Below are 18016 nucleotides of genomic sequence, written 5' to 3' on the forward strand. Positions count from 1 at the left end.
TGGGGCGTCCCGGCATCCCCTCTGGGTGGAAGAGGGTGGGGTGACGGGGAGCCCTGGAGCGACCTGGGCTTCGCCGGTCTACTCAAAGAGCCACGTTCCAGAAGATGCGCGATGGACACCCCTGCAGGCCCCATTGCTAGGATGGGGAAACTGAGGCCGGAGAGAGTGGGGCTGCGGCAGCGAGGCAGAGAGACCTTCCCCACCCGGGTCTGGCCCCGAAGCCGCAGCTGGCAGCCCCGGGGCCGGGCAGGGAGGGCGGGAGGCGGGCTGGGGCGCGTCCTCTGGTGACAGCAGCGCCCGGGAATGCGCCAGCTGGGAGGGTCCCTCCGCCCCCCGCGCCCGGCCCCCGCGCTGAGCTGCTCCCCAGTGCTCTGGGGCCCTGCGTTCGGGGTGGTCGGGACCTGGGGTGGGGAACCCCAGGAGGGAAGCCCAGGCTTGCGGGGTCCCCCACCAATGAGTAGGGCGCCCCTTCGGGAGGGGGCTGTGACCGCTCACGGGGACGCAGTCCGGGCGTGCGCTGGGAGAGGGCAGCGCCCCGACTCCCAGCATCGGGACAGGGCGACCTCGGTTGCGCACATTCCCTGGCCCTGAGCACGGCGCCCGGAATAGCAGCCCCGGGGTGGGGGTGGGGGCGGTCAGTCCCCGGGCCGTCCCCGCTGCTCGGGCTTCCCAAGGTCGCCGGTTCCCGGACGCCCGGACACCAGGCCGCAGCCCTGGGGGCCCCAGGCTCGCACGGGGCAGTCCCCTGCCGCAGATCCGCGCCGGCCGCGCGGGGGCGCCCCCGGCCGCCGCCCCCGCTGGCCCGGCCTGGGCGCGCCCTCGGAGGCCCCGGTGGGAGGGGCCGCCCAGCTCCCCACGCCCCGCACCTCGGGCCCCGCCGCTTCCGCTCGCCCTGGCGTGGCTCGGGGAGCCTGGACGTGCTGTCTGGGCTCTACGCAGCCGGTAAGTCCCTCTTCCTATCCTCCCACTGTCCCTGCTGGCGTCCTGGCCGCGCCGTCCGCTGCTCCTCCTCCCTGGGCCCGGTCGGGCTGGGGTGCGGGTGAGCTCGGTCCCACTTCCTCTGAGGGAAACTGAGGCCCAGAGGGGTGGCCTGCCCTGAGACCACACCGCCAGCCAGGGGTGCAGCCAAAACGGGGAGGGGGGACCTTGTTCCCTGGCGAGGGCGCTTTGGGGAATGGGAAGGGTGGTCCTGGGAGACCCCAATGTCCCATCACCTAGGCCCGCCCCACAGGCAGGGCTCAGGGTTGGGGGGTTGGCAGAGGTCGAGTCCTCTTCCCCGGCCTTGACTCTGCCCTGCAGACTCCTTCCTGCTTCCTGGGCCAGCCCAGGCCCTGGACCAGAGAGGGAGATGCAGCTGGCCGCACAGCTGGGGGCAGGGAGGGAGGGACCAGGGCCTGCTCCTCAGAGCACCTGGAGACAGCTCAGCCTCCAGGCCCCTGGTAGGGCCTGAGAACCAGGGAAACTGAGGCTCTGAAGGGGCTGCGGGCCCAGGTGGCCCGGGCTTCTCCCTGCCAGGATCCCTCAGGCTGGACAGCTTTGAGCTCACTCAGCATGACCTTCAGGCCTACTGGCTGCTGGGGGCCTGGCCCAGCCGTGAAGGGACTCCCAAGGTGGCTGCTTCCCCTTCCCTCCCCCTTTCTCCCCCCAGGCATGGTCACAAGGAGGGTGTGATGGCAGGTGACTTCATCTTCCCGGTGACAGATGGGGAAACTAAGCCTCAGGGAGGCAAGGTCTCCCCTCCCCCACAGCTGCCTCCCCCTTCCCTGCCCCCAGCCTCAGCTGTAGCCCCTCTCCCTCTGCAGGTGGCCCTGGCGCTCCCCTCGTCCCACACCCTCTGCAGATGAGGCCATGAGTCGCCGACTGGACCCGGGCCAGGTCACCCCTCCCTGTCCCACCCCGATCCGGGGCTCCCAATCCACGGGTCTGGGTGCTGAGGGGGAGCCGTGGAGGCCTCGGGGTGCAGCCGGGGGCCTCTGCCGGGACCTGGCTCCTGACCCAGCCACACCCTCTGCAGGGTCTCGTAGAACCATGGACTGAGTCCAGCTGGTTCCCACTGCACAGATGGGGAAACTGAGGCCTGGGAACACAGTGTGGCTGGCTTCCAGCCACACAGGAAGGTAGACAATGGTCCGGGGGGAATGCTGAGGGGACCCTGACCCTAGAAGCCCCCTGTGTACCATCCTTAATGAGTCCTTCAGTCTTCAATGATTAAGCGTATACTGTGTGCATGACAAGAAAATACACAACCAATAATAACTGCAGATGGGTCCTTGGCAGGCTCTGAGCTTCCTGTTTTCTTACCTGATCCAAAGGGACCCTCAACTTTCCTGCAAGGAGGACTCTATTATCACCCCATTTTTCAGAGATGAGAAAGTGTGGCTCAGAGAGGTTTAGTTAATGTCCAAGATCACACAGCAAGTCAGGGCAGAGCTAGGGTTCAATCCCTGTCCTGATAGCGGTGGCACCACTGCATAGGCCCCTCCCACACTCTGTGCCCCCAGACCCTGGCCCTTCCAGAACCTTCTGCTTGTGCTGTGGACCCTCCTGAACTGTGGTTTGGGGGGCAGTGCTCAGGTAAGGGTGGGGCAGGAGCTCAGGGGGGCAGATGGGAATGGGGACCAGGCCAGCAGCATGGGGTCACCCAGGCTGACCGTGCCTCTCTCTCCCCAAGTAGGGTCCAGGGGAGTGGACTCCATGGGGGTCCTGGAGCCGCTGTTCCAGCTCTTGTGGGCGGGGCGTCTCTGTCCGCAGCCGGCGCTGCATCCGGTGCGCAGGAGGAGCTGGGCTGGGGGCTCGGGGCTCCGATGGGTGGCCCGGGAGGGGTCTCTGCCCCTCCTTTCCTGCCACTCCGCCCAGCCCCTGGCCGCACCCTCAGCCTGCCCACACACGCTCTGCCCTTTAATCCCACTGATCCCGCTGGAATGCGGGTGGGGTTGGCGGGGGTGGAGGGTGGACAGGTCAGCTCTGCGAGGGGGTCCCTGGGGGTTCTGACCACACTCTGGCCGCCCTGCTTTCTGCAGCTTTCCCGGGGAAGATCCATGCTGGGGCGACAGCCACGAGTACCGCCTCTGCCAGTTGCCGGTAAACCCTGTCCCCCTCCCAGATCCCCAAGACTGCCTCTGGGCTCCCTAGGGCTGTCCCCACCTCTGACCCACCTCCCTCTGCCTCCAGGACTGCCCCCCAGGGGCCGTGCCCTTCCGAGACCTACAGTGTGCCCTCTACAATGGCCGCCCTGTCCTGGGCTCTCAGAAGACCTACCGATGGGTACCCTTCTACGGGGGTGAGTAGCCCGGCTGACCGTGGTCAGAGTTGGTCCAGAGTGAATAATTCATTACTTGAACTTATTACTGGGAGAGGTGACTGCTAAGGAAGAAGAGGGACTTGGAGTGTTGCACAGAGAAGGGGGTATTCACACTGGGGCTTTGAAGGATATGTAGGAGTTGGTGAAGTGAAGGAGAAACAGCCTGTGTTAGGTCCCAGGCAGGGGTATAGGGAAGCAGGCTCCGTTCTGCACGGAGTTGAACACCAAGCTGAGGATTTTGCTTAGAGCTGTACCCAGAGGCCAACAGTCCTCAAACTTATCCTAGAAGCAGGAAATATTGCCACAGGGAGCCAAAAATAGTAAGTTATATAACTGTGTGCCCAGGGCAGCACGCCTCCAGATTTAAGGGAGACAGGCAGCTTGAGACGCCACCGTGGAGGCAGGCGCAGAGAAGGAAAGCCTAAAACGGAAAAAGTCTCACTCATCGAGCTCATGGGCTCCCTCCCTCCCTCTCTTCCTTCCTTTTTTCCTTTCTTTCTTCTTTTTGCCCTGAGAATTGACGGAAACCTGCCATGATCCCATCCCCACAAAGTCCCACTAGGGCCAGCTCAGGATCCATTCCAGGGAGCTGGGAGCCTGAGGGAGCATGAGGAGAAGTAGGGACCAGGGCTGTCCACCTGCAGGTGTGATCAGACAGCCCATTTTGCCCCCACTGTCAGGTAGAGGGGAAATTGAGGTGCAGAGAGGGCTAGTGCCACAGCTAGGTTACACAAGACTTGGTCAGGATGGGACTAACACTTTTTATTGGGCGCCCAAGTGCTGAGTGAGTTCTGCTTGCTGCTGTATCCCAGAGTTTAGAACCCTGTCTGGAAAATAGGTGCTCAATGAGCATGTGTGGAATGAATGAATGAATGGATGGATGAAGAATGGGTAATGACGTTAATATAAATAATATGCAAGGACTCCTAGTATAAGATTGGACAATGAATGAATGAATGAGTGAATGCAGCCCCAGGATACTTGCCCAGTGGAATCTCAAGTTGCTGGAGGCAGAACACCTATGGTCCAGTCCTAGCTCTGCCTCAGCCTCAATGCGCAGCTTTGGCTGAATCTCTGGGCCTCATCTGCCCAAGGGGATGGCTGCCTGAGGGAGATTGTTGTGGGGTCTGGAACTAGGATAGAGGTCCCCAGGCCACCAACTCCTCCTACCCTCAGCACCCAACCAGTGTGACCTCAACTGCCTGGCCGAGGGACATGCCTTCTACCACAGCTTTGGCCGTGTCCTGGATGGCACCACCTGCAGCCCAGGTGCCCAGGAGCTCTGCGTGGCTGGCCGCTGCCTTGTAAGGACTTGCCAGGCCCCGCCCTGGCCACGCCCACCTCCCGTCCAGGCCATGCCCCGAGCCTCCTCCCTCCCGGCTCCGTCCTTCCATAGGCTCCACCCCCAGCTTTTCCCTCCAGGCCCCTCCCCTCCATAGACTCCACCCCCAGCCTCCCTCCAGGGCCCGTCCCCTTGCCCCAGGCTCCGCCCTTTGTCCAGGGCTCGCCCCTCCTGTGACACGCGCGGTCCTGTCCTTCGCCCCTTTAGAGCACTGGCTGTGACGGCTTGCTGGGCTCGGACGCCCGCGAGGACCGCTGCGGCCGCTGTGGCGGGGCCAACGATTCTTGCCTCCTCGTGCAGCGTGTGTTCCGTGACGCCGGTGACCGCCTGCCCCCGTCCTCCCAGAACGTCCAGAGCGGGCCCTTTAAGGAGCCGCAGCCTGGAAGCAAAATCCCGTGCTGATTGAGCAGTCTGTGGCCCAGCCCCCCGCTCCTCATCCTGATTGGGCGCTGACAGATTGCGGCGCCCTTCCCCGAGCAGATGGGGATTTTAACACCTTCCCTGGCGCACTTAGGCGATAACAATTGTAGACGGTTAGAGAGGGGCGTTTTGCTGGTTCCCGCGGCCCTGGGTAGCTGTCTCAACCGTAGCGTCCCATTTAACCCTCAAATCATCGCTCAGACACGCCCCCAGTGGCACCCCAACACCTTCCTACCCTCCTGCCCAGGTGCCTTCGCCGGGTACTGGAACGTGACCCTGATCCCCGCAGGCGCCAGACACATCCGCGTGGCCCACCGGAGCCGCAACCACCTGGGTACCAGAGGGTCCGGGGGGGAGGCGCCCTTGCCGCCTGGGTGCAGTTGTCCCGCGTGTGGCTGGGGAGACTGAGGCCAGAGGAGGGGACCCCAGGGGAGCCCGGCTGACCCTTCCATTGCAGCGTTGATGGGGAGCGACGGGCGCTACGTGCTCAACGGGGACTGGGTGGTCAGCCGGCCCGGGACCTACGAGGCGATGGGCACCCACGTGGTCTACACCCGCGACGCAAGCCCGGAGGAGACGCTGCGTGCAGCCGGGCCCACCTCCCACGACCTACTCCTGCAGGTGCGGGTTGGGCCTTTGAGAGGGTCAGAGGGGGTTGGCTGGGGTCAGGCGTCAGAGGGGGGCGGCTAGGGTCAGTCAGGTAGGTAAGGCAAGGGTCAGAGGGTCACAGGGGAAGCGGTTGTCAGGAGCACCTCCCTGAGCGCCGACCCCCCAACTCCAGGTCCTCCTACAGGAGCCCAACCCCGGCATCGAATTTGAGTTCTGGCTCCCCCGGGAGCACTACGGCCCCTTCCAGGCCCAGGTGCAGGCCCTGGGCTGGTCCCTGCGGCAACCGCAGCCCCGGGACGTGGTGCCCCCCCAAACCCCCTCTGCCATCCCCACGCGGACCCCGACCCTGGCCCCAGGTGAGGTGGGGACGGCCGGGGTGCGGGCGAGCTGGGGCTGAGACCTGTGCCCCTCACATCACCACCCCCCACAGACCCCTGCCCACCCTGCCCTGACACCCGCGGCCGCGCCCACCGGCTGCTCCACTATTGCGGAAGCGACTTCGGTGAGACCCCCTGACCCTACCCTCTCCCAGCCCCCAACTAACCTGGCCTAGCCTGCTGACCTCTGGCCCTGATATGACTCTACCCCAACCCCTTCTTCTGGCCCTGATCCCTCACTGATCCCTCATTGATCACCTCACTGACTGCATGCTGACCCCAGGGCCCCTGAGGCCCCACCTGACCCTCAGTTTTCTGTTCCTGCAATCGGGGGGCTGTAGAGAGGTGCTCAGGGTGCACCATCCGGCCACCTCCCGCCCGCCCTGCCCACAGTGTTCCAGGCCCGTGTGCTGGGCCGCCACCGCCAGGACCAGGAGACCCGCTACGAGGTGCGTGTGCAGCTGGTCTACAAGAACCGCTCCCCACTGCGGGCCCGCGAGTACGTGTGGGCCCCAGGCCACTGCCCCTGCCCACTGCTGAGTCCCCACCGAGAGTACCTGCTGGCTGTCCGGCGCCTTGTCAGCCCCGATGGCACACAGGACCGGCTGCTGCTGCCCCACGCTGGCTACGCTCGGCTCTGGAGCCCTGCGGAGGATAGCCGGGCACGCCTGGCTGCCCGGCGCTGTCCTCTTTGAGCTCCTGGAGGAGTCTCCACAATATGCAGCAAGAAAGACACATGTGACCACGCTCAATTGAAGTCAATGTATTTTTCCTCTCACCCTGGCTTCCAGGAAGCTCAGAAATATCTCCCTTCTACAGCTACGTGACTCCCCCTCACACACTTGGACATGTCCGCATGCAGCCATATCCACAGTCATGAGTGGGAAGGCACTGATGGGGATGCACTGAAGAGACTCTTATTTTCCCTCTCGCTTTGGCTGCCAGGAAGCTCATAGCTATTTCATACTCTACTTTCATTCTCCTTGACTCACACTCACTTGCTTAGAGACACTGTCCTGAACAAGCATAACACCCTCTTGTCCTGGGTACCAGAAAGCTCATCATGCTTTAACTTCTGACACTCTGTGCTCTCTCCCCTCTCTGCCACCCCCCACTACACCCTCATGTATTCAGAGACACTGTCACAAACAGGCATAGCCCTTAGAAGACATGCCTAACCAGGCACTGTAATGTACGAATTTCCCCTTTTGCCCTGGCTGCCAGGAACCTCAGAGAAAAATCTTGACAGCCTCCGCATTTCTGGCTGGGTTTCTTCCAGTCGACGCCATTGTTCTTCACTCCCATTTATTGCTATTTAATTAATTTTTATGAGCACTTAAAAAAAAAAACCAAGGGCACCTCAGTCACATGCACTTGGCCACAGACTTGGGACATGCTGATAGACTCACATGTACAATTGCATTCTCATAGTCTGTACACGCATGGTCACGCATATACCCTCATGCCCTCCTCCTCCTGATCCAGGCCCTGCCTCCTCCCAGCACGTCTGACCCTGTGTGGGGGTGAGGGCAGAGATATATGAGGATGGGGGCAGGTGGGGAACACATGGGGATTTTGCAGGTCCTGTGCCCCCTCCCCAGCTGAGGCAGGTGAGAGCCACTGCTCTCTGCTGGACCCCAGCCTCATGCAGGAGGGCAGACCTGGGCCATGAGTGTATTGGGGGATGTCTGTGGGCTGTCACATAGTCGCTCAGCAAACCTACCCTCGTGGGGTGCTCCCAAGGGCCCGCCCTTCTGCCTCCTTACCCCCTGGCGGGGCTCATGCTGTCATTTGGGACAATCTGTCTTCTGTGATACCAGACACCTGGGGTCAGTGGACTGTCTGCGGAAGGGCCCCAGGGGACCACTGAGCGTTGACCACAGCTGGCCGCTTCCGGCAGCAGCCAGAGCGGGTGAAGGGTAGGGGGGCACTAACGGGGCAGCGGACGCAGAGGGAAGTCCTTCTTGCGGGAGTCCCCGCGGAGTGCGTGGTTTCATTGGACTCAGCCTCTGACCTGGCAGGGGACCTCAGGCCAGGCCCTGCCCCTCTCCGGGCTTCAGTTTCCCCATCCGTGAGTGAGTACCCTTTCCGCCCCTCCTGCCTCTGGCCGTGGGAACTGCGCTCTCCTGGAGTCCCTCCCTGGCCCCTTGGCGCATTCCCGGCGAGTATTTATGGAGCGCCTACTGTGTGCCAGGGACCCAGCAGCACGTGGCCCGGGGAGCAAGCAGTCACTCCGATTATGTGGTGCCACCGTGGTTGTCGCCTGCAACCGTGGCTACAGGCGGAGGGGTCCAGGAGCGACCCACACCTACCGCGCCAGCTTTGGGCGGACCCGCAGGGCCTGTGCGCCCCCTGCCGGCGGGACGGGGGATGAAGGGCTTCGCCGCACCCCAAGTTCTTGCGGGAGGGGGGGCCCCCAAGCGCCCTCTTCCATTTCCCCGCGGGCACTCAGTCCCGCGTGGACGCTTGCCTTCTTCTCTGGCCTCCCCGCAGCAGCGTCGCACCCACGCCCTCTTCCTGCCCGCCTGGACTGCCCGCGCGCGTCCCCAAGGCTGTCCCCGCTGCCTGGCTGGGTTCAGGGATGTGTCAGGGGATGCAGGTGTCGGGCCCTCTCGGCCACGGAGCTCCGTGGGGCGGCCCTGCCACCAGGCTCGCACAAAGTCGGCCCCAGGACTGCGCCAGCTGGACGGGGCTGCCCGGCGCTTGCAGGGGTCACTCTAGGCACGGACCCCAGGCTGTGGACCGATGCCCGGGCCTAGGACAAGGCAGAGAAGCGGTGACCAGAAGCGAGAAAGGCGGGGACAGCGGGCCATCTCCACGCACGCGAGGCTGCCCCGCGCCCCCACAGCCAGGAGCGCGCGGTTCTCACCGGAGCAAGAGGACTCCACAGAGCCGCGACTTTCCCCCATCACTTCTTAACACTGCTGGGAATGGCAACATTTTCCAAAGATCATCATGTAACATCCGGCAATAAACACTGCTCCCCATCTGCTCTTCAGCTTTAAAAGCAAACATTGGGCGGGCACCGTGGCTCACGCCTATAATCCTAGCACTCTGGGAGGCCGAGGCGGGCGGATCGTTTGAGCTCAGGAGTTCGAAACCAGCCTGAGCAAGAGCGAGACCCCATCTCTACTAAAAATAGAAAGAAATTATATGGACAGCTAAAAATATATATAGAAAAAATTAGCCGGGCATGGTGGTGCATGCCTGTAGTCCCAGCTACTCGGGAGGCTGAGGCAGGAGGATCGCTTGAGCCCAGGAGTTTGAGGTTGCTGTGAGCTAGGCTGACGCCACGGCACTCACTCTAGCCCGGGCAACAGAGCGAGACTTTGTCTAAAAAAAAAAAAAAAGATGCAGAGCAGAGACTGGAGCGGTGCAGCCACAAGCTAAGGAACCCTGGAACACCCAGGAGCTGGGAGAGGCAGGAAGGAGCCCACCCTGGAGCCCCCCGAGGGAGCAGGGCCCTGCCCACACCTTAACTTCACACTTCCGGACTCCAGAACTTCAGGGGGATAAATTCTTATTGTGTTAAGACCCCACCACCACCACAACCAGTTTGTGGTCATTTGTCACTGCAGCCCTGAGAACCTCAAACACTCCCTTGCCCCTGCAACCTCCGATGGGCATAGGCCAAGGGAAACACACCCTCTGCCCAGCAAAGGCCGATTCTGGAATTTTCCTAGCAGCTTTACTCACATCAGCCAAAAACCGGAAACAGCTCAAATGTCCATCGACAGTGGAGTGAGTTAGAGAAGTTGGGGTGTTAACATATCCACAGAACGGAGTTCTATGCACCGGCAAAGAAGGACAAAGGCCCCACAGTCCACATCACACCGTGCCGGATCTCAGAAATGTGACACTGAGTGCGTGGGTCAGACACAAAGGAGGACAGAACTTATGAGAAGTTCAAGGACGGGGCTGAAAACTGGCAGTGGCAGGTGGCAGGTGGCAGGGTGGGGATCACCTTGGGGGTGGACAGTGCTGGGGAGGGGGCTGGTCCTGTTGTGTCATCAGCCCTGAGTAGCTGGTGACAGGTCTCTGTATGCTGAAATTTCAAACAAAACAAGTCTGAGGGGTCGAAGGCCACTCTTTCGCTGCCCGCTCTGACTGTGAGGGCCACAGGCCATGCCGCGTGTGGAGTGAGCCGGGCACCCTCCTGTCCCCCAGCATCCTGCAACGCAGCCGGGCCAGTCAGCAGCAGATCCTGAGGACCACAGGGTGCGCACCGGGGGACTAATTAATGATTACCCTCCATCCCTCCCTCCTGATACATCCTGCATCCTGAGAAAAGCCAAAGTCCTCCCCACGCCTTCTGATAACCTGCCTAGTCTAGCACCCAAGACTCTCCACTCCTCACCGCACTCCAGCCACACAGGCTTCCTCCTGTGCCTCCAACACGCCAGGCACAGTCCTGCCCCAGGGCCTTTGCACGGGCTGTGCCCCTGCCTGGAAGATAATTCCCACCCCCATCCCTGCCCCCAGCTCAAGAGTTACATCACATTATCTCATTTGCTGACTATAAACCCTCCCAAGGCTCCCTAGTGCTCTGGAAATAAAATCCAAACTCCCACGCCCCTGTCCACTCCCCATCCTCCCTTCCTCCCTCCCTCCCCCTCCTCACTCTGCTCCGGCCACACAGGCCTCCTTGCTGTGCCTGCAACACGATGCCAGGCATGGTCCTGCCCCAGGGCCTTTGCACAGGCTGTGCCCTTCCTGGGAACACCTTCTCCCAGACACCCATGTGGCTGGCTTCTTCCCTCACCTCCTGCAAGTCTTTGCTCACATGTCACTTCAATTACAGGCCTCCTGTGACCTTCCTTCAGCTTGCAGGCCCTGACCCCCACCCCCCAGCTCCCTGCTGCTGCCGCCTTTCCCCATGTGGTTCGTCCCCCTCTGATGACCGCATGTTACACGTTTACCGTGTCATCACTGCCCCAAATCCTCAGGAGCAGGGTTTTCTCTCTCTGGGCCATTGGTGTCCCCCTGGCTTCTGGAGTAGGGGCTGGCATACAGCAGGTACTCAATAAGAGATGAGGGATTGAATGAATGAATTGGCCCCACTGCTCCTCCCTCATTTGCATGCAGTGTGGGGCTGTAGTGCTGGTGGCCCTCGGAGCTGCCTTTTGTTCTGGAAAACTTGGCAGGCGAGGCTGCTGCATCCAGGAGAGCCGGTTCTCGGCTGCTGGGTTTGGGCAGAAAAGTGTCTCCAGACAAGGGCCAACAACATCCCCGGGACAAAATCGCTCCTGGTTGAAAACCACTGAGTTCAAGCCCCGTGAGCCAATGTCACATCCGGGTCTGTGTTTTATCCTACTAACCCTGTCCTTGTGTTTGCACCAGAAACTGTGACCAGTGAGAGCCTTGGAGAAGCAGAGCTCTGGCGGAAGGGGCAGGTGGCCCTGGTTACAGCAAGCCCCTGCTGTGACTGTGACGCCTCCCAGTGGCTCCCTGCTCCAGAGACTTATCTTAGGAGGTGCCTCCTGGAGAGATGAGCGCTTACAGCCCCCTCCCTGAGGGTGGGGTGAAGCCAGCGAGACAGGTCTGTGGGTACCGGGGTATAGCCCACACTCTGGGGCTCACTGTGACCACGTCTCTGTGCAGCGCTCCCCCTGCCCCTGGCCTCCAACCTAGTTCCTCAGGCTCTGCCCCCAGGGAACCCCACTCCCAACTTGAATATGGGTGTTCTATGTTTTTTATACACTGTTAGATTTGATTTGCTGTTTTTTACTTAGATTTGTTTGCATCTATATCCATGAAACAGGCTTCCCTTCTTGTTTTGTCTTGGCCTAATTCTGTTATCAGAGTTGTGCTGGCCTCGAAAGAAAAGAAAGAAAGGAAAGGAAGAAAAAGGAAAGAAAGAGAGAGAAGAGAAAGGTAAAGAAAAGAAAAGAAGAACAAAAAAAGGCGGAAAAGAAAAGAAGAGAAGAAAAGAAAAAAAAAAAAAGGGCAGGTGTGGTGGCTCATGCCTGTAATCCCAGCACTTTGGGAGGCCGAAGCAGGAGGATCACTTGAGGCCAGGAGTGAGCCTGGGCAACATAGTGAGACCCTGTCTCTACAAAAAATAAGAAAAATTAGCCAGGTGTGGTGGCTCCCGCCTGTAGTCCCTGCTACTCGGGAGGCTGAGGCAGGAGGATCGCTGACAACTCGTTCAGGAGGGAGCCACGTAGTCACAGACAAGCATTTCCCGGCTTTGCATCCAGCTGGGCCACTTGTCCAGACCTCACCTGGGCGAATTTGCTCCCGATCCACGCCTGATTACGTGGGACGGCGCCCACGCAGCCCCTCGCCTGGCTCCTGAGCACATGCAGCGCAAGAGCTTGGTCCAGATGAACTTTATTGGGCCTCCTCCTAGCAAACCAGGTGTTTCAGGCGCCAGCAGTGTGGCAGGCACGGGAGCCCGTGCCTGTGGTGGGGCCAGCTGCAGGTGATCTCGGTGGTGGACTCCGAGACATACTCCAGAGAGGTATCTGAGTGGCAGGGGACCAGCTTGGGCACAGAGGAACTGCTGGTGGGTTTCTTGGAGCCCTGCTTCGGATGCTGTCTGTGGGTCTCCGGGGCAGCGTCCCCTGGCTCGTCGGGGGCCTTGGTTGGGGGCTGTGTGGGGCTGTTGGTGCCGCTGGGAGGCTGAACAGGCGATGGCACCTGGCTGGGGGTGGCGTTGGGACACTGCTCGGTTCCTAAGGACTGGTGGGAGGAGTGGGAGGGGCCCGGGGAAGTGACGGACAGGTTTTGCTGCTGGCGCCGGCCAGAGGTGCCTCGCACCCGACGCTTGCCTCGAGCCTTCCTGGGCAGCTGGGAGCCACTGCCAGAGCCAGAGCCAGAGCCCAGCTGGCCATGGGACCCGGAGCTGGGGGTGGCCGAGGAGTGGGACTGGGAGTTGCCCAAGGTGGCATTTAAGGGGGCCCCCGTGGTCTTGCCGGCATCCGAGGGGCCAGTGGGAGGCTCTGCCTGGGGTTCCGTGGAGGCCTCTGAGGACGACTGGGGTCTTGATGAGCCCCTCTTCGCTCCAGCTGGCAGGCCCTGGGAAGGGCCGGGGTGCATCTTCACTTGTCCTTCTGCAGTGGGGTCAGGCTTGCGTTGACTGCAGAGAGAGGGCAGGCAGGGGTCAGGTAGGCGGGGGCCTGCTCAGCCCTGGAGCTCTGCTGGGCTGCTGGGGACAGAGACCAAGCCTGCCCGGAGAGCTTGGGGTCAGCTCAAGGGGCCGGGTGGCCATCCTCTAAGACAGAGCCCAGCACACACAGGCACACACTCTCACACTCACCCACAGGCGGACAGGTGCATACATGCACACACTTGTGCACACCCAGGCACATGCTCACCCATGAACAGATGCACACATAGCACCCCCAACACACACACTCGCACACGTGCACGCAGGAGAGCATGTGCACAGTCACGCACACGTGCACACATGTACACGTGAGTGCACACTTGTGCACACACACTCTCACAGCCCCTACCTTCCCCCTGGTCGGCTTCAAGGGCAGCCGAGGGCCCGGCCACAGCCGCTGGGGCAATGTGAGCCCGGCTGCGGGCCAGAGCCTGCAGGACTGTTTCCGGACAGCGTAGGGGAGAGAGGCGGACAGTGAGAGAGGCAGCAGAGACGCCAGACAGAGGGCTGTCAAGGGCAGGAGGGGAGGCAGGGTGGGACAGACAGACAGGCCAAGACCCGGGAGACAGACAGACAGCCCGGTGCCCAGCGAACACGCACCGCCCCTGGTTATTCCGGCTGCTGTATCCAAGGCTCGCCCGCTTAGGTTGCTCAGGACGCTGTCCACGGCTGTGTGATGTTTTAGAAACAGTGGTCGCACGACGCGGTGGTATAGTGTGAGAGCCCCGTTCCACGGCCCGGGCATCATGCAGAACAACAGGAAGGCGCACTGGGGAACAGGGCCGGGGTCACACTGGGCCCTCACCTGGTGCGACGTCCCTGGTGGGGACAAAGGCTACGCCTCCCCACGGAACACCCACCCTGGGCAGGAATTGGGTCCCTACCCTCCAATGGCCCCCAGGGAAGGAGCTGAGTCTCCTCCAAATGCTCCCAGCCTGGGTGACCCTCCCCTCCCAGCAAAGTCCCATGTGCCGTGCCACACGGGCGCCCACCTTTCCCACGTAGTAGAAAGGGAACCAGAACAGCAGTAGATCGCTGAAGAACTCGACCAGTCCGAACAGGGCGTACACCACCCAGTAGGTTAGCCACACAGTGTCGTCGTCTTTGCTGGGGCTTTCGATGGCTTTGATTCTATGGGGAGGTGGCAGGTTCGGGGGGCTGCCCCGGGACCCCACCCGCACCCCAACCCCACCCCCATGTTGGCAGCCAGCCCCCCACTCACGAAGCATATGCGGGGTATGCAAATCCGATGACATTGCACAGCAGAGAAGCTCCGTAGCCAAACAGAAGATAGAGGCTTAGCAGAGTGCCGGCTCCTGCGGAGAGAGGTGGGGGTGGGCTGGGGCCTGGGCACCCCGCCCCCCCACCCCCTGTGCCATGACAGCAACACGACCTTGAGCCCCCACAGAACTTAGAGCTCCCCGCAGACAGGCAGGGAGTCCTGCCCTGAGCCACCGCTCGGCAGTGCTGTGGGCACAGAGTAGCTGCCCAGTGAACGTTTGTTGAATGAATAAGTGATCATCTTCAATTATATTAATTACTGTCTCGTTCCAGGCCTGATGGGAGGGGCTGGGAATAAGAGGCCAGTGTTTGAATACTGTGATAGGTATTCCCTAAAAGGGAAGCCGTGCTGAGAAAGGCCACGTTGCTTAACCTGTAGGGTTTCTCTACCTCGACACTGCCGACGTCTGGGCCTCTGCCATTCTTGGTTTTTTGTTTTGAAGTGGGCGTGCTCTGGGCACTGCAGGGTGCTAAGCAGCATCCCTGGCCACCACCCACTCATTTAAGGAGCACCCCCAGTCATCACAACCGCAAATGTCCCCAGACATAGCCAAAATCTCTGGGGGGCAGCATTGCCCCCTTTGAGGATCCCTGTCTTATCGGGAGGCGGAAAACTCCTCCCTCTGCCCCCCAGGCCTAGGAGGGCCCTTTACTCTGCCACCCTGAGCACGGCTCTCTCTGCACAGAGCCTCGGTTTCCCCACCGGGAAATGGGGTTGGCAATGACCCCTGCCACCTAGAGTTGCTAAATTCTACTCAACAGAGGGAATGTCTCCTCCTTCCTATGCATTTATTGAGCACCTACTGGCCACCATTTCATTCTCCCAGCAAGGAGGGTTCAGGGGGAAACGTGTGCATGGGGCGTGACCAGGAGCTGCTCCACGACCCTGCACCCAACTCTGAAAAGAATAACCATCACTGCTGTATTTATTATGCGCCAGCTGTGTGCTGGCATCGTGCTCCCTCTGCTTTAGCTCACGCAACAAGGGGAGGTGGGGAGAGTGCTGGCAAAGGCCACACAAGGAGCCTCAGGGCTCCAGAGAGCTGGGGTGGCCCCCACCCTCCTCCCCAGGCTGTTATCTGCAAAGAGAGAGAGAGAGAAGCCACTTCTGGACCAAAGGGCAGAGGCCCAAGTCACCCCCACTCTTCTGCATTAGGCTTTACCCTCAAGCTCCGGAGGTCAGGAGGGGGAGGGCCCCCCAGCTGGCCCTAGGAGGCTGGCTTACCTCCTGGACGCTGCTGTCTGTTCCCTGGGGGTGTGGGATCTGGCCATGGCAGCAGGTGGGGTCCAAGAGTCCCCACATCAGGGACAGGGGAGTGAGGAACATCCCCTCTTCCCTTTCCAGTAGGGGAGGAGGGGCTCTCGCAGGCCATCCCTGCCCTAAATCCCTTTTCCTGCAGCCTCAGCAATGAGAGGATGAACTTGGATTTCAGAACTGTGGTGGTGGGGGAGGCCCAGCCCCAGAGATCTAACCCCAACCCTAACTCTTGGATTTCAGGACTGGTGGGGAGCCAGCCCCAGAAGTCAGCCACATATGGGACTGGGGGTGGGGGTGGCATGGGGGAGTGCTTCAGACAGGCACAGAGACAGCCTGCCACGCAGCCCCTGCCTGCCCATGCCTCCGTTTCCTCCCTGGTGACACAGCCTCCCCAGCTAGAATGAGGGCAGATGTCGGGGGCCTGCTCCCAGGGACAGGCACAGCCCCTGGGGGCCTCTGGGGTGTGGGCACAGATTTCAGATTGTCCTTGGGCTGCCTGGCGTGGGAATCCCCTAGCGGGTGGGAAAATGGGGGGGAAACTGGACTCCCAGAATCTGCCCACTCTCAAAACTCATGGCACTACTGTCCACCAGACTGACTGCCCCTGGACCCTCAGGGTCCAAAGTGTCCTTGTGGCTCATCCCAGGAGGTCTTCCTGGAAGAGAAGGCAGAGCCAGTGGGCACCACATGAAGAGTAAGGGAAGGATTTAAGGAGCGCCTACTATATGCTCGCTGGATAGATTTTCAGAAAGAGGCAGGGGCTGCCCAACGAGGAGGAAAGGAACAGGAAGAACCGCAAAGGAGTTGCGATCAGAAGTGCTTGTACCCCGCTCCGGGGGCAAACCACCCACCTCCCACTCAACACATATTTACTCGGGACCGGGCCAGAGCAGGAGAAAGGGGAGAGCGCAGGCCAAGGGGCCGTCCAGTCCCGGTAGGGAAACAAGGGAGGGTCTGGGCGGTCCCCCGGTGGGGGGGGCCCTTCCCCTTCGGGCCTCGGGCCTTGGAGAAGCGGGAAGGTCTCTGCTTTAGTTGCCAGTCGGGGTCGGAGGGAGGGGGCGGGGACACGCGCAGGGCACCCCATCCCCCAGGCGGCCGGGCAACTGGAAGAACCGGACTTCGGCCTGGAGGGCACCCTGGGCCGAGGCTGGAGAGGGGGTGGCCTGGGCCCAAGGGAGGGGCTGAGGCGGACCCCCGGACCCCGTCCGTGACACTCCTCCTCCCGATCTCTGTCTCCCCGGGGGCGGGCGGGGCGGGTCCGAGAGCTGGCGCCCACAGCCTCCGCGCGCCGGGTGGCGAAGTGGGCGCACCCGGGGCTCACCTGCCACCAGGTAGCGCTTCTCGACCCCCGTCCTGGCTTCTAGCGCCCGGAGCGCATCGGTGACTGGGTTCCTCTGTTCCAGAAGACGCTCGAGGCGCTGGCGCAGGCCGTCCATGGCCCCGGCTGGCCCGGGGCTGGCAGCCCGAGCTCCCCCGCCGCCCCGCGTACCGGCCCCGCCGCGCCCGCGCCGCCTTCCCCCAACCCAAGCCTCCCGGCTCGGCCCCGGGGCAGGTGTCCGCCTCTGGGACTGTCTCCGCCCCCGGGGCCCCGCCCGGGCCAATGGGAGGGCAAGGCGGACAAAGGAGGTGGGGCCTGCCCCGTCTCCCCCGCCGCATTGCCCTCTGGCGGGCAGCGGCCGCCGCTGCAGCGAAGCGGCCGGCAGGGGGCGGGGCCCGGCGGCCGAGGGTGCCGATTGGTCGAGCGGGAGCGGGACGTAGCTTATTGGAGGGGCCGCGTCAGGGTCGGGGATTATTAGCTGCGCTGTTGAATGGGGTAGAGCAAGGGGGGAGGAGAGGAGTGGGGTGGGAGAGCGGAGCTTGTGGGAGGGGCTGGAGAAAGGGCAGAGCTGATTGGAGAAATGAGAAGGGATTCATTGGCGAGACCAGAGCAGGGGGCGGAGCCTATCATGAAGAAGCAGGTGCCGGATCGGAGGGGCGGGGACAGGCCGGGGCGTATCGGAGGAGGCGGGACTTACTCGGAAGAACAATTCTGGTTGGACCGTATAGAAGGCGAGGCTGATTTTTTCGCAGGAGGGGGTGTGTGAGGAAGTGGGCGGGGCCAAACCTTTAGGCGTGGTCTGTCATAGCAACAGTGAATGAACTCCTTTGGCTGAGATTTCCGTCCTCGTACAAATGGGGAGACTGAGGCTCCAGAGGGCGTGGGTGTGCGGACACCGGGATTGCCGTGTGTCCCTCCCCCCACTTCGGACGGATCTTCGCATCCCTCCTGGGAGGGGTATCCGCAAGGCCCCCTGGGAGGTGAAGGCTGCACGTTGCT

At 61.9% G+C, this 18016-nt stretch overlaps 2 protein-coding genes across 3 annotated transcripts; one reads left to right on the top strand and one right to left on the bottom strand.

The window, feature by feature from the left end:
• Positions 1–903: 903 nt before the first annotated feature.
• Positions 904–6944, top strand: ADAMTSL5 (ADAMTS like 5). Its single transcript, XM_069456377.1, has 14 exons — positions 904–942; positions 1803–1875; positions 2015–2117; positions 2502–2574; positions 2675–2766; positions 3021–3081; positions 3172–3280; positions 4478–4605; positions 4851–4962; positions 5311–5397; positions 5521–5684; positions 5845–6028; positions 6103–6174; positions 6443–6944. Exons 3-14 carry the CDS (start codon positions 2062–2064, stop codon positions 6742–6744), a joined length of 1440 nt encoding a protein of 479 aa, XP_069312478.1. The 5' UTR covers positions 904–942; positions 1803–1875; positions 2015–2061; the 3' UTR covers positions 6745–6944.
• A 6086-nt stretch (positions 6945–13030) lies between these two features.
• On the bottom strand, positions 13031–17205 carry REEP6 (receptor accessory protein 6). Of its 2 annotated transcripts, none has more exons than XM_069456398.1 (5): positions 17021–17205; positions 14383–14476; positions 14153–14291; positions 13761–13929; positions 13031–13130 (listed from the first exon to the last, which is right to left on the bottom strand). In XM_069456398.1, exons 1-5 carry the CDS (start codon positions 17133–17135, stop codon positions 13093–13095), a joined length of 555 nt encoding a protein of 184 aa, XP_069312499.1. In that variant the 5' UTR covers positions 17136–17205; the 3' UTR covers positions 13031–13092. The 2 variants fall into 2 exon arrangements, with proteins under 2 accessions (XP_069312499.1, XP_069312491.1); XM_069456390.1 differs by lacking the exon at positions 13031–13130 and adding an exon at positions 13292–13599.
• Positions 17206–18016: the final 811 nt, after the last annotated feature.

The sequence above is a fragment of the Eulemur rufifrons genome, chromosome 2, assembly GCF_041146395.1.
Source record: "Eulemur rufifrons isolate Redbay chromosome 2, OSU_ERuf_1, whole genome shotgun sequence".
Lineage (NCBI taxonomy): Eukaryota > Metazoa > Chordata > Mammalia > Primates > Lemuridae > Eulemur > Eulemur rufifrons.

Excerpts from the sequence above, each read along its gene's own strand:
- REEP6 (XM_069456390.1), bottom strand. The coding sequence starts at position 17,135 with ATGGACGGCCTGCGCCAGCGCCTCGAGCGTCTTCTGGAACAGAGGAAC. Across the intron at positions 13,930-14,152 it reads CTTTCTACTACGTGGGAAAG|TGCGCCTTCCTGTTGTTCTG; the intron begins GTGGGCGCCCGT and ends CCTGTTCCCCAG. Across the intron at positions 13,600-13,760 it reads AGCCGGAATAACCAGGGGCG|TCCTGCAGGCTCTGGCCCGC; the intron begins GTGCGTGTTCGC and ends GTCCGGAAACAG.
- ADAMTSL5 (XM_069456377.1), top strand. The coding sequence starts at position 2,062 with ATGGGGAAACTGAGGCCTGGGAACACAGTGTGGCTGGCTTCCAGCCAC. Across the intron at positions 5,398-5,520 it reads CCGGAGCCGCAACCACCTGG|CGTTGATGGGGAGCGACGGG; the intron begins GTACCAGAGGGT and ends CTTCCATTGCAG. Across the intron at positions 5,685-5,844 it reads CCCACGACCTACTCCTGCAG|GTCCTCCTACAGGAGCCCAA; the intron begins GTGCGGGTTGGG and ends CCCCAACTCCAG.